Source organism: Solanum stenotomum, chromosome 7 (genome assembly GCF_019186545.1).
Source record: "Solanum stenotomum isolate F172 chromosome 7, ASM1918654v1, whole genome shotgun sequence".
Lineage (NCBI taxonomy): Eukaryota > Viridiplantae > Streptophyta > Magnoliopsida > Solanales > Solanaceae > Solanum > Solanum stenotomum.
In genome coordinates, this window is record NC_064288.1 from 33,579,976 (window position 1) to 33,595,477 (window position 15,502).

At 37.1% G+C, this 15,502-nt stretch overlaps 2 protein-coding genes across 2 annotated transcripts in view; both read right to left on the reverse strand.

Moving 5' to 3' along the window:
* The window catches only part of LOC125870224 (uncharacterized), a 1,100,495-nt gene extending 1,099,912 nt beyond the window's left edge, over positions 1 to 583 (reverse strand). The window contains exon 1 of the mRNA XM_049550601.1: positions 432 to 583. The gene's annotated coding sequence lies outside the window, so the exon portion shown is untranslated. The remainder of the gene's footprint in view (positions 1 to 431) is intronic.
* A 985-nt stretch (positions 584 to 1,568) lies between these two features.
* LOC125869831 (uncharacterized) lies at positions 1,569 to 3,083 on the reverse strand. The gene is made up of 3 exons (XM_049550256.1): positions 2,988 to 3,083; positions 1,872 to 2,453; positions 1,569 to 1,766 (listed from the first exon to the last, which is right to left on the reverse strand). The coding sequence occupies exons 1-3, from the start codon at positions 3,081 to 3,083 to the stop codon at positions 1,569 to 1,571; spliced, it is 876 nt and encodes a 291-aa protein (XP_049406213.1).
* Positions 3,084 to 15,502: the final 12,419 nt, after the last annotated feature.

Here is a 15,502-nt window from a genome sequence, read left to right on the forward strand (position 1 = left end):
CTTTCATCATCATTTCAATAATTATATAATCATCCGACTCATAGGATGTACATTGGACCTTCCATTTCCTATGAATTCTATAAATGACATTTTATCAAACACATGGTGGGCTATTGTTCATGTAGATAAAATCATGTCTTTCAAGAGTACTAAGTCCAACCAATTCCGAAATACATATAAATCAGCCCACCAACAACATACATATATATATCAACCTTCATAATTTGATCATGGAAGCATGAAAACCATAACATCACATAATAATTCCATTTCATGATAATATGCAAAAATAGACCATAATAGAATGTGTAGTAGAAATTCCATAATTCAAGAGTTCATAAATGTTCATAAGGACCCATAAACTTGAAGTAAAATAGATGATAAATGGTTGGACTTGTGGAAAGGAAGGTTTCCACAATCAACCCACATACCTCAACTTTGGAGAATCCTTGATGAGGATTGGAATGGAGAATTGATGCTTGAGATTGAGTCTTGAATCCGGAATTAAAACTTGAGATGTTTGAATTTGGTTGAAGATCTTGGTGGAATTTTGGAGAGGGATTAGAGAGTGTTTTTGAGTGTTTTGAAGCTAGAATGAAATATAACTAAGTATGGGACAATCCTTCTTTTTATAAAAGAAAAACGTCCCAGCCCGCTACAATAAATTACCTCACTGGAAATTGACATTCTGCCCGGACAGGTTTTACGAAAATGGTCATAACTCCTTCATCCTAACTCGAAATGAGGTGAAACCAATTGCATTGGAAAGATAACTCGAAGGGCTTTAATTTAATAGATAGTGGCCCTTCCAGTTCCTTGTGTGCTAAGAGATATGCCCCTTTAAAGTTGACCCTGAAAATCGCATTTTTTGCGATTTTCGAATTTTGATACGGTTGTTCTAAAATTCGGGTTAGACCCATTCTCCACTCAATTTGACCCCCTGAATAAGAATATGAAGTCGAATTTCCGAAAGCATGCACGGATTTTGAGATATATGGAAATTACAATTATAGGTGTTTCCGAAGCACATTTTCGGGCATTTTTGGGGTCGTTTCAGAAGGCGTTCTTTTCCTGATCTTTAGGAGCAATTGATATCTGGTTGTAGCCAGAGTACCCATCTAAGAAACAATACCACCATTTACCTGCCAACCTATCAAACATCTGGTGCATGAAGGGCATGAGGAAATGATCCCTCAATGTGCACTTATTGATCTTACTGTATTCCAGACATACTCGCCAAACAATGACTGGTCTTTGTGGGACTAATTCATTTCTGGCATTTGCCACGACAGCCATACCGCTCTTTTGGGGCACACATTGCACTGGACTGACTTACTGACTTTCAGAAATGGGGTAGACAACCCCAACATCTAACCACTTGATTATCTTCTCTTCACCACCTCTTGCATAAGTGGGTTTAGTCTCCGCTGGTGTTCAATGCTTGGGTTGCAATCCTCTTTAAGCTGAATCTTGTGGGTGCATATACCCGGAGGTATTCCAATTATATCCGCAATGGTCTACCCAATGACCCTTTTGTACCTTCTCAACACCATGATCACCTCCTTCACCTACTCTTTATTTAAATCTACAGCCAAAATCACAGGTAAAGTGTTATTAGTCCCCAAAAATACATATATGAGGTGACTACGTAACTCTTTCAACTCTAGCACCGGTGGATCTTCAACGGATGGTTTTGCTGGAGGGCTTGGCCTATTTTTCAAGTCCAGGTCCAATTTCTTTGGAGCATACGAGTGTGCTCCCATCCCCTGCAAAGCATTCACGGTCTTTACATAGTCAAATCAGAAATCAGCATCAAAGTTCATCAGCACTGCTGCTAATATTTCAACCACTATTCTCTCTTTTATGGGTACCCTCATGTCTTCTTCAGCAACCACCTCTATTGCAGATATCACATTCATGTCATTGGGTTGCTTCATTGACCTACAAATATTGAATTTTACCTCCTCCTTGTTCAGTGTGAACTTTAACTCTCCTCTCTCAACATCAACCAAGGCCCTTCCAGTGGCCAAAAATGGTCTTCCCAAGATGATGGGAACCTCAAAGTCTACTTCGCAATCCAAGATTGCGAAGTCAACCAACAAAATGAAGGTGTCCACCTTCACAAGCACATCACATAGGACTCCCACAGGCCGCTTAACTGACCTATCAGCCATCATCAACCTCATTAATATAGGTCTTGGATCTCCTAACCCCAGTTTTTTGTAGATGGCTAATGGCATCAAATTGATGTTGGCTCCTAGGTCACACAATGCTTTCGCAAAACTGATTGACCCAATAGTGCATGGGATAGTGAATGCACATGAATCTTCCTTTTTCTGAACCAAAGATTTGGTCGCAATGGTGTTGTCATGATGAACATCATTAATAAAATTAAGACCTACAACTCTTTTCTTTGTAACCAAGTCCTTCATGAACTTGTCATATCCTATCATCTGCTCCAGGACTTCCACCAGTGGTATATTTACTGAAAGTTACTTCAACATGGTGATGAAATTTGTAAACTTCCCGTCCTCATCTTTCTTTTTGAGCCTGTAAGGGAAAGGAAGGGGTGGCCTGGGAATTTGTTGTCAAGGCATGTCTTCCTCGACCCCTTTCCCTTTTCTTCTCATAGGTAGTGCTTTAGGCTGAGGATCCTCCAAGTCATCTTCCTACACGGCTTCATCATCCTCTTTTCTAGCTTGCTCTAACACATGTTCATTATTAGTACTTGCAGGAATAGGGTCAGAAAGAATGTTACCACTTCTGGTGGCTATAGCCATGTAATGCCCGTCCTTCTTTGGATTTTGAATGGTGCCACTTGGTAGCGACACATTATTTCATTGATTTAGTAAGGCATAGAGTTACCCCAACTGCTGCTCAATTTTTTTGATGGAGGTAGTGTGAGAGTCTACCAATTGACTCATGCTCGAAAAATCCCCTCTCATCTATTTTATTCCTGCATCAATTGATTCAACCTTCTAGAGTACTTTAGCCATCATGTCTTCCAGCTTAGACCCGCTGGAACTACCACTTGCTCGGTCTCTCTTACTTTGGGGTACATAAACACCACTGCGATCATTCATATACCTATCTCTATTCGGTCAATTTCCATTCTCTCTATTTGCTGTCCTATCATACTGACCATCACTAGCATAGCTCCGACCTGCATTTCCTGAATTGTAACCCTGATTTCCAGAGTTATAATTCTGGAAACCCCATTGGTTCCCCAAGTAGTTAGCTTCCTCATTAAGGTCAAGATCCTGATCCTCATAACTGTTTTGTTGTCCTACAACATTCACCTTTTCAGACTTGGCGACAATGTGCTTTGTGAGCAAATCTATATGAGTCCTCATATGTGTCATACCTTGGTCTCTTTCTTCTTCTCTCTTCCTCTGCTCAGCTGAAAGCTCAAATGTATACCCAATCTCTCCTACCTCTGCATCTCTAGTGTACCATGCTCTGTTGTTCTTTGAGACCTCATCCAATAGCTGCATGCTCTACGCAAATGACTTTCTCATAAATGAGCCTCCACAAACTGCATCAACATCAGGTTCAGTAACATAATTCAAAGACCTATAAAAGTCATGTTTAAGGTGCCTTTCGGTAAGATCATGGTTGGGGCATTTCTTTAGGTTTTGATTGAATCTCCACAAAGTATCATGCGTTGCCTCTCCTGGTTGCTTCTTGTGTGTACTAATCTTGTCCTTCATCTGTAGCGCTTTTGATTCTAGGAAGAATCGTTCTAGAAAAGTTTCCTTCAACACATTCCATGTTCGGATGGAGTCATCTGGCATCTCATTCAACTAGTTGGTTGCCTCTCCTGTAAGAGACAATGGAAATTGCCTCAACCTCATTGTATTTTGGTTGACCCCAGGAATATCTTGTGATTTACAGATTGCAACAAAATTCATCAAGTGTTGATTTGCATCATCACCAGCTGCACCTCTAAACATACCTTTCAGGTTCAGCAATTGAATCATGGTGCTAGTGATTGTGAACTTAACACCTCGAGGTAGTGCAGGTAACACTATGGCTCCAGTGGTTCCAGCTCCGTCCAAGTCAGCATCGTCTTCTTCATACATCATATGAGTTGGATGTTGAGCTCTACTCCTTTGGGCTATTGGTTGGAGCTGGGGATGGACTACTCCTTCCTCCCCTCTGTTCTCCACTACTACCCTAGGTTGATTGATTCCAACATTTTGCTGAAACCTGGCCTAGGTTGATTGATTCGTGCAGTTTGATGTACATTTCTTGAAGCATCAATCTAAGCTTCTAGTCCTAGTCTGTGTCTCTGAGCCTTTAGTTCGTGTGCATTAACCATCTTTCAAAGAGTTCTCTGAAATTCAGGGTCGTAAGGAAGCAATGGGGCTCCTTTACATCTAGTGTTGGGCATGCACAATTGGACTCTCCTAAAAAAGACACAAACAACATCTAGTGTTGGGCATGCATAATCTGACTCTCCTGAAAAAGACACAACAACAAACAAAAGGTAAAATTAGAAAATATAACTACAATCGAATAAAAGCTAGTAAAACACTTCTGAATTGAAATTCCCTGGCAGCGGCACCAAATTTTGATATGTCCAAACTTACACTTCAAATAAGAAGTGTAAACGGTCGAAGTTAATTTACAGAACTCAACTAGAGTTGAGGTCGATCCCACAGAGAATTTCTTTACAGATAAGGTTTCACTATCGCGTTTATTCGAATGTTGTTATTATCTCCTAGACAAATAACAAATGAAAGTAAATTGGGTATGGTTGAATTGTTCTAATTACCAAAACTTGCAGTCAAAATCCAAAATAAAATTCATGAAACTTACAAATCCTTAACTCAAATGAATAACTCTAAATAATAATAGAATATTCAACTCGCCCCATTATAGGCAAGTTAAGTATTTAAAACATTTAATAAAATAAATGAACAGACTTCTGAAACTCTACTGTTTATCTATAAAACCTCTAAATAACAAAGATGGAAGTCGAGACAAGACCCACGACCTCCTAACAACTGATATAAGTGAAAGTAAAAGTGGAACCCTTCGAAAGCAAGGAGGCTCACCATATCTAACTCGAACTCCATGTGGTATCAACGAAGCTCCTGTTGATGATCCTGAATACCTGTGTCTGCATCATGAAATTATGCAGGCCAAATGCCTCAGTACGTGGAATGTACGAGCATGTAAGGGGAATTCTAAAGCATAACATAAGCTTGAACTTGATAAAAAGGGAAACATACTTACCTCTTCTCAAACTTACTCAACTCGAGAGTACTCAAGGATAAGATACTCAACTCAGTAATAAAGTTCTCAACTCAGTGAAATGGGGCTCAACTCAAACATAAGGTACTCTACTCAATGAAGCACAGTCCAACTCAAGATACTCAACTCGAAAGACTCAACTCATGATACTCAAGGATAAAACAATAGTAAAAGGTGCAATATATATGGAAAGTTGTAAACGTGTAGATATCAACTCAATGTGTTAAAGAAATACTATAACAACTCAATTTACATATAAAGTAATATAATACTATGGGAGTTTTCTAACCGATAACCACCACTATGATCATAAGTAATGATAGATCATTTTTTCCACACTGCCAGAATTGTTCTATAATTTGTCATCATATAGAACACCTTAACTAAGTGGATCCACTAGTCTATGCTAAAAAGAACTAAGGAATCATCTAAAAAGGATGATCCTTTCTATCAATGATGGCTCCATGGTTTATGGAGACTTGAGTTATTATGAACTCGAATCCCCATATCGGTGCTCAATACTACTCCCAAAATATACTCATCTCATATGTTTTTAAAAACAAAACTATTTCTTTGGTTTGAGATAATTACTCAAAACTTATCTTAAAAGTTCTCCTGGAAATTGGTGTTCCCTTTCTTGCAAAAATGTGAAAACATTTTAACTCTTGGGACTACTTAGTTCCCATATAATCTTTGAAGAAATGAACTTTACTCTTACTCTTTACTCAACTCAAAGCTTAAGTATAAAATAAAGTTAAAACGTCTGTAACAGACTTCTTAAAATATGGTTCATGTCGAATTATGGACGTGAACGACTCAATGCAAGGTTTTCGATAACCATAGATATAACTCAATACTTAAAACTCAAGAACTTCAATGATACTACTCATTTCAAGAATGCTCAACTCAGAGGGTTCATGCGGAATTATGAGCATGAACTAGTCAACTCGAGCACTCAAAGATACTTCTCATCTCAAGACTGTTCAACTTATAGGGTTCAATCGGAATTATGGGCATGAACAACTTGACTCAAGGACTTCATGGGTAACATGTAATAGTCCCATGATAAGAAATATAATCTCAAAGGGGATTAGGAACTCTCTACTCAAGACTTAGAACTTGAAGATATTACTCATCTCAAAGGTACTCAACTGATGGAGTTCATGTGCAAGTTATAGGCATGAACGACTCAACTCAAGGGTCAAAATATCAATAAGGAATGCATGTATACGACTCTCCTCATTCTAATACTTACTTACTCAAAACTTAACCCAAATCGATGATGGATCTCAAAGGATTCATAATTGAACTCAAAGGCTTCCTTGAACTCTACTCTTACTCTCTCTTGAATGTGAATTATGAATTCAAGAGTTATGGTTCATGATATGAAGGATATCGTGATGACAAAATAAACTCATTAATGCATTCTCCTCACTCTCATACACACTTTCTCGAGTCTTGGACAAGTTATTAGAAATTGTAGAAGACTCCTAAAAAAGACTCAAAGGGCCTTTCTAAAAAATGTTCGAAAAAACTCTCAAAACTTGACTCTCAACTATACCTTGAATTTGATTTATGAATTCAAGGTTGTGATTTGTGATAGGAAAGATCTCGTGATATTTAGGAGTAGTTTTAGATAATTAAACATGAGAAACGGATGAAAAACACTATCTGGGGAGCAAGTCTCCGACGCAGAGATGAATTAAAATATTTGGTCAAAATAATTTTTGAAACAATGGAGTCCGCGACCTCTCCGTGACGCGGAGAGAAAATTTTCACACTGAAAGAATAGGTCCGCGACGCAGACCTTGTACCTGCTCCTTGTCCAATTTTTTTCTTCGTCGTTTTCTAACCCCAATTCGCCTAAATTCGATTCTTTTACTCAATTTCTCTTTAGATTCAGATACCCAATACATGTACCCAAGAATCTAATCAAACAAAATTCTAAAATCGACTTGATTTCCTCAAGAACTCATCAATCTCATCTTAACTCATAAACGAAAGTCAATTTCAAGAACACAATTCAAGAACATCAAACCTTCATCTTTCTAGAACGAATTTAACGCTGAAATTAACATGATTGGCGTGTGGGTGAACAAACCCAATACTATGGAAGGTTACATACCTCTTAGGTATTAAACTCATGGCAAAAATCCGCAACAAAATGCAAGACTTTCGACAAACACTTTGATCCTCTCCTCTTTTCTCTTCTTTTCTCTTCTTTTCTCTTCTTTTCTCTTCTTCAACTATCAACTAAAACCCTAAGCGTAAATTAGGATTATAGACTGAACCTAATAGGATTAGACCCTTAACACCTTACTCAAAAGGAATTAAATCTGATTGCATAAGGAAAAGACCAAAATACCCCTTACTATTTTTGGTTAACTTTCCTTATTTGGACAGTCTGACTTCAAAAGGGCTTATCTCACTCATTCGAACTCGAAACATAGGAAACTTTGTGGCTTTGGAAAGATAATTCAACGATATTTCCTAAGGTATCTGGTAGCACACCTAACTCATCCTGATATAGGAGTTATGGTCATTTGAAGTCGACCCAAAACTCATACCTTAAGCATAACTTGCGAAATTTCAGATTTTGCTATTTCCAATTTAGTTCATTTTGGAACTCAAGATGCTACATCTAGTGACCTTAACACTCAAGAAATTTAAATTCCTTGGTAAAATCCTACTAACAACGAAGGATGGTTCGAGTCTTAGTTTGAAAATTCTCTGGGGTGTTACAGCTCAACACATAGAAAAAATCTTTTTGATCTCATGAAAATGATTTAAAATACCATGTATTAGTGCAATTGGTGCACTTATAGATTGTTGGTTATGCAAATGCTAGAAGATTATTTGATATACCTAACAAAAGTTATGTGAAAGAATTGTCATATTATTATTCAAGTTATGACAAGAAACCAACAAAGCAAGTGGCTCAACACATAGAAGATATGTGATTTTCTTTGAGAATAAAAGACGAGCTTCAATAAAATTGAAATGATCAATCTCTGAGTCAGAAAATTATTTAATTATGTAGATGCAAAATATTTATTTGATCCACATAAAGCTCGATCACAAATATATGGAGGCACAACAATATTGTGGCATTCAAAGAATCAAACATTAGTAACCACTTCTTCAAATCATGCAGAAATAATATTGATCTATAAAGTAAGTCGGGAGTGTGTTTGGTTTGAATCATGATATATCATATTCAAAACTATGTGATTTTCTTTTGTAAAGGATAGTTCAGCCACCATATTCGAATACAATATATAGCTCAATTGAAGGGAAGATACAATCAAAGGAGATGGGACAAAGCATATTTCACCAAGTCTTTTCACACATGATCTTCAACAAAATGGTGAGATAGACGTTCAAAGATCCATTTAAGTAATAATATTGTAAACTTAGTCACTAAGGATTGTCAATATCAATATTTGAGAAGTTTTGATATAAGATTGGAATGCATCGTCTTCGAAATATCAAGTAAAGTTTTTATCAGGGGGAGAAAAATAAGTGTTGTACTCTTTTCCTTAAACATGGTTTTACCCCAATTGGTTTTACTCGTAAGGCTTTTAACGAGAAACATTCATAAAGCATATTGAAAGATATGTGTACTCTTTTTCCTTCACTAGGATTTTTCCCACAGGGTTTTTTCCCAGTAAGGTTTAAATGAGGCATATTATCTATGGACATCCAAGGGGGAATGTTATTAAATACTATAGTGTGGATTTCAACTACACCAAGAAGTTACTCTCAGCCATTATCTCCATTACTTTCCTCCATTATGACAACAACCATAACCTCCATAACCTCTACCTTTATAACCATTATTCTTGTAACATTTCACTTCCACAACCTCCTCCATTATATTCATGTCAATGTCATGTTTATGACTAACCTTTTGTATGCCTCTATGTTACAATATAAATAGAGTCATAAGGGTTCATATTGTATACACTTGAAGATTTGGTGAACACTTGAAAACTTTGAAGAATAAGAAATAGTCTCATATCTTCTCTCTATATTTCTATTGTTTTCATATTCTATATTTCTTATCTTATTTTGCTTTAGTTTTCCAACAATTTTTTTTTAGTTTTTTTGTTTTTGTTTTAGGGGGTTGGTTTGGTGGTACGGATAAAAATATATTTAAAATTTAAAAATTAAGAAAATTTAATTATTTTTTTGAATGGCGGAGGTAGGGTACAGGGTATGGTTAGAGTAAGAAAAAAAATTAAAGAATGAAGTAGAGTTTTGGAAAATATTTTCCTCAATTTTGGAAGGGAAGTTATTTTCCTTAAATTTGAGGAAAATGAGTTGATTTGGAAAACATTTTCCAAACATTTTAATCCAACCAAACATGAGAAAATTGAATCCATACCAAACACACCCAAAAAATGAATAGTTATAAGTTTGAATATAATCATACAATATATAAAATTATCAAAAAAATGACTGATTTTAGTACCAAAATGATGGATTTGGGTCAAGACATTATCAACAAAGGATATATGGGAATTAGGAAATTCCAAATTCAATCCATAATCAACGATCAATTACAATTTCAACATATACTGAATCAATCGTAGATAGGCTAGATCATTATGAATCAACACTAATGTCCTTTCGGTCTCAATATGTTTAATCACGAAATCTCTATTATGTATAAATCGTGTTAAACAACAATGTAATCCAAGACTATAATCTAAACCCCTATTTCTAGCAAGTTTAACATTCAACAAAGTAGACCTCAATTATCTCATTTTGGTCTCAAATTTATGACTTTAATCAAACTATTGTTATTAATCATGTTCTTCACTTAACAGATTCCATGGGTTAGATCTGAGTTTGCACTTTAAAATCATAAATCCAAACATAAAACTAGATGAAACCTATTTCAATAATTTAGGCATAAACCATGAAATCACAAAAGCAATTGGATGATAAACCAAATACCTAAATAACTTTGTATATATCCAGCACAAATCCCCAATTTTAGATACACAATTACACCCAGAATTCTAGAAATGTAAAGCAAGAAAAAAGGAAGGGAACAAGAGATTTTACTATTAAGCACACAATCTTCAGATCCAAATGTTTATTGTGAGGCAACCCAAACATCGGGGTTACGATAAAGCACAATGGGTGAGCGGTTCACTAGAGCTAGACCAACCATATGTCCCAACATGGGAAAGGGAGTTTTACTAGGACTATTCTAAGGCTTTACAAAATATGAGAAATAGAGTAATATGAAATCTATTGCAAGAAGTGGCGTTCCAAGAGAAAAAAATTTAGTGTCATTCCAGGCCGATAAATGATTTCTTGGGCACCAAGGGAAACAATTCAATTTGTACATGCTTTGGATGAAGCAAATTTTAAATGAACTCAAGGAGTGGCGGGCACTCCTCATTTTTAATAATATTGCTTCTGGATGGCTGAAGGAGTGAAAATTATGAAAAATGATATCAACATCACCTCTCGATACAAGTTCGGGTTCATTAGACAGAATCTTCGTAATCCCAGAATAATTCCATTCTCTGGCATCCAAAGTCCATTTTTGGGGGTAAACTCATTGATCAGATTGAGATTTATATTGGTTCTATAATCGAGGAGGAGATGCTGATAGGAGCATACTAGGAGCAGACCATTCTCCCATTCCTTGTCTTAATCAAACAGTTGTGTAAAGCTACTAAAGTTTCTTTCTAGTAGAGGACATATGTTTGTATTACCCCTACCTCCTGCATTGACATTCGAAGGATCGAGGCAGACTATTTCAGAGATGATGTAGCACTAAGAATACTACCACCATCAGACACTACTCTTGTTGTAGATCTTACTAGCCTTTTGAGACTGATGTTGTTCATACCGATCCTTCTATAGAGCCATCAGGTATTCCTCAACCATACACCATACTTTCTAGCTCAGCAACTCCCTTCACCTTTGCTAAACCTACCCTTGCATGTAGACCTCCTTTTATCCAAGCCTTGATATGCCCGATGATCAATCTTTCCCATTTTACGGATGATAGAAACGGAGATGCATAAGATCATTGGGAGGGCAATAAAGGTAGCAATCTGCTCGATCGAAGGTGAGCTTGTTGTAGACCAGACAACTCTAGCATCATATACGTAGAGAGGTTTGACAGCCTCATAGCTAGAGTAAAGGCGTAAAGGCTACAGAAAATAGAGAGAGTAGCTCTAGGATTTTACTAAGTTGAAGGAACATCCACCCTAGGGAATGATTTGAACCAGTTGAGTTCGATTAACATATATATTTTATTGGATATGGTCCCCTTTTCTTAATATACATGAGATGGTGCCTATATTCGAGCTGAGAGTTGAAGACCCTAGAAACATAAATAAGTAGCAAGTCGACATTGAGGATGATGATGCTAAGGAGACAGATGAGAAGGAGTTCTTGAGAGTGGATTTGGAGAGGATAACTGAGATGCTGACAGATTTGCATGAAATTTCAGAAACGATGGTGCAGGCTACGATTGATCGATCCCATCTAGAGACTTTTACAGTTGGCACTAGTGGATTCTCTTCAGACTCCACCGCTACATCCACATATATGTAGGGCACTAAAGCCTTGATTTATGCTACTCTACAGCCTTCTGTTGCTAATTTTTTTGGGTACCGATGTCTGAGATGCCCCATTACAAGCCTAAAAATACCCTTGATCTCGCATAAACTAGGTTGTTTGATGATTGTAAAATATTAGCAAACCTATAGGGAGAGGCTTGCATGTATATTTCTTTCGAAGAGTGAGAGTTGTAGTGATTCCCAATTTCATTATTGATATGCTTTGTGAGAGCATTAAATCATTTTTTATGTGAGGGCACTTAAATGCTTTTGTTGAAGCATAGTTTTGTATTATTTGAGAGCGTAAGAAAGCCTAAACTTGTATTGATATTCATTTGTAACATTTGAAGCTCCTTGAGCATGATTGGATTATTCCATGTGCTTGTTAGTAGTCTTGTGGTGACATGTTCATCCTAACTTACATTGAGAGCAATTATAGACACCCTTATTGAACTAATTGTGTTCTTGATTTACTTGATGAAAAGCAAAAGTTTAAGTTGGGGGTTGTGATGAGTTGTAGATTTCTACTCATTTTTGGCCTTTTCGGTTCAACAACTACTATCCTTAATTCCTATTTATGTCCTATTCTCATGATATTTTGATGTTCTATAGGTATGAAGGATAAAGGAAATGGCATGGATGAATACACGAAAAAAAGGCCAAAAATATTGAAAGGAGTACAAACTCCCAACTGGTAGTTGCCTAACAAAAATTGTTTGTCGCCCAACTGGCCTTACCTCATTTAAATTGGAAGTGTGTGGAATTGAAAATATTCAAGTAAAGTCGATGGACAAAAGACAAAATGGTGATTCGCCAAAGCTTAATGAGCGAAGTAGAAGGCCATCACCGAAGGTGAAAGAATTCAGAGTAAAAACAAAAGTTTAAAATGTGAAAAAGGTTTTAATTGGTGTTCCACCGAATATGAAAGGCTGAATTGATCGAGTTCCCCTATTGGGAATCTCTTCTCTAATTTCATAGTTAGTTTTGAGAAATACTTTTTTCTTAGTTTTGGGATTTTGGAAACGTTATTGTTATTAACAATTTAGGGTTGAGATTGAAGTGGGTGTTGAAGATTAATTCTTAATTTCAACACATTAATAATTAGTAACATCATAGGTATAATTTTCTTTTTATGATGCGTTACTAAAAACCCCAACTCCAAGGGTGTGACTATAGGGTTTTGTGTTGATTTAATGTAGTGGTTCTTGTGGTATGCTCTATTTTATTGTTGTTCATGTATAGATTTAGGTTATTTAGTATTGGTTAACTTAATGGGTTAAGTTTGCAAACTTAGTCCTATTATATATCTTTGATTGTGGCTCGAAACAACTCAATTGAAGTTGGTAAATAACTTGATGCATGCACTTTAGATATAACTTCCACGGTTTGCCCGAAAGAGAAATTATTGTTCAATTCTAGTTGCCAAATCTTCTTGAAAGATAGATTGATTTGTAAATCAATAGATTAGACCTAAAGGATATTCTATGATATGTTACCATGAGATCGAAAGAAGATTGACGTCATTGAAGATCACCTAGCATGTCCATACGTGTTTATCACTATAAAGCATCACATGTGCCTCTACATGACAAGAACACCTATCCGCTCGCCCCTAGATCGTCTCTTAGTTGTGAAAACCCTGCATTTTTAGTTTAATTGTGAAACTTGATTAAAAATCTCTTTTTGTAAATTTGGTGAAATCATCAACCCAATTGTTCTAAAGTGCTACAATGAATAGGTTTGCATACTTAATTTTCTAGTTGAATTCTTATCCTTAAACAATTCCTTATGGGATTCGACTCCGACTCATAGTTGAGTATTTTTATTGACAACGATCGCTTACTCTTTATATTCTTTTTAAGGCAATTTGAGCGTTATCACTCATGAATAGATAGTTTTGCATAAGAGGTCTCTCTATTCATACAATCCACATCCAGCTTCTTTGGTGTATAACTAAACTTACTGATTCCATTGTAACACCCCGTATCCGGAAACAGACCTCAATTAAGAAAGAGATCCTCAGTTTACCTCTTATTTCTGGAAGTCGTTTCAGAAAGGTCTTGGTACTCAGGTTAATCTTAGCATAACATTTCATCCACAGATAGATGGTCAGGCAGAGCGCACCATTCAGACCTTATAGGACATGTTGAGAGCTTGTGTGATTGATTTCAAGGGTAGTTGGGATGATCGCCTTTCTCTTATAGAGTTAAACTACAATAATAGTTACCATTCCAACATTCAGGTGGCCCCTTATGAGGCATTGTATGGGCGTAGATGTAGATCTCCTGTTGGTTGGTTTGAAGTAGGATAAGTAGCCTTAGTAGGGCCAGATTCAGTCATGATGCTATGGAGAAATTGCAGCTTATTAGAGATAGAATTAAGACAGCCCAAAGTTGCCAAAAGTCCTATGCAGATGTAAGGAGAAGGGAATTAGAGTTCCCAGTTGATGATTGTGTTTTCCTAGCCTATGAAGGGGGTGATGAGATTTGGCAAGAAAGGGAAGCTCAGTCCTAGATACGTAGGCCCTTACAAGATCATAAAAAAGGTTGGTAAAGTGGCTTATGAGTTAGAGTTGCCAGCAGACTAAGCAGTAGAGCATCCAGTCTTCCACATTTCTCTTTTGAAAAAAGTTTATGGGTGATCCAACACCCATTGTACCTTTAGAAACTGTGGCTGTAAAATAAGTCTCACTTATGAGGATGTACCAGTTGAGATTCTTGATCGTCAGGTTAGAAGGTTGAGAAACAAAGAAGTTGCTTCAGTCAAGGTTTTGTGGAGGAGTCAGTCCATAGAAGGAGCTACTTGGGAAGCAGAAGCAACCATGAAGGCCAAGTATCCTCATCTCTTTCCTTCTGATTCCATTCTAGCTTGAAGTAATAGTTCCTCTTCAGTTTTCGAGTCATTCATGCGCAGTTTCAGTCTTAGCATCATGTTCCTTCAGTTTGTACTTACATTTTCAGCGTATTCGCATGTTCTTGGAACTTAGTTTAGTCAGAAATCAGTTTCCAGTGGGTAATGGTAGGGTTTGCAGCTCATACCCTCCCTCTTCAGTTAGTTTAGTCTTCATTCAAGGACGAATGTTCCAAAGGGGGAAATAATGTAACACCCCGTATCCAAAAACATACCTCAACGCAGATTTCTAGAGGTTACAAGTGCAACCCACGAGCCATAGCGTGACCCACGGCCCGTGCTGGTGGTCTGTGGTTTGCATCTTCAACCCTCCCCAGACTCAACCCCAAAATTTCGTCTAAGGGTCGACCCGCGGTCGGACCCATGGACCGTAGGTCAGACCACGGACCGCATCTATGGATCAAACCCCCAAATCCCAGCCTCCAGTCGGGAATGATGGTTGACCAGCACAGACCGTTGGTCCATCCACGGGTCCATTGGACTGGTCTGTTAGTGGCTCCGGACATCAGATAATTCATGGGTCTTTTGGTATTTTCCTTATGCGTTGGACCCCTAAACTACGTCATGTAAACCCTAAACTATGTAGTTTTGGTCAGTTTTAGCATAGAAACATAACTAGAACTTACCTAAGTTAGAGAATTTATCAAAACTTAGAAAAATTAAAGGGTAAGAGGAGAAAGAGGTCAAGAACCCTAGTTCAAGAATGCAGCAAGGTTCCATCAGTTCCAGTCCCGAACTTGAAA

Coding starts and splice junctions, on each gene's coding strand:
- LOC125869831 (XM_049550256.1), bottom strand. CDS start 3,083: ATGAATGATCGCAGTGGTGTTTATGTACCCCAAAGTAAGAGAGACCGA. Junction 2,454..2,987: donor TGGAAGACATGATGGCTAAA/GTACTCTAGAAG, acceptor GTCCTGGAGCAG/ATGATAGGATATGACAAGTT. Junction 1,767..1,871: donor TTGCTGAAGAAGACATGAGG/GTACCCATAAAA, acceptor AATGCTTTGCAG/GGGATGGGAGCACACTCGTA.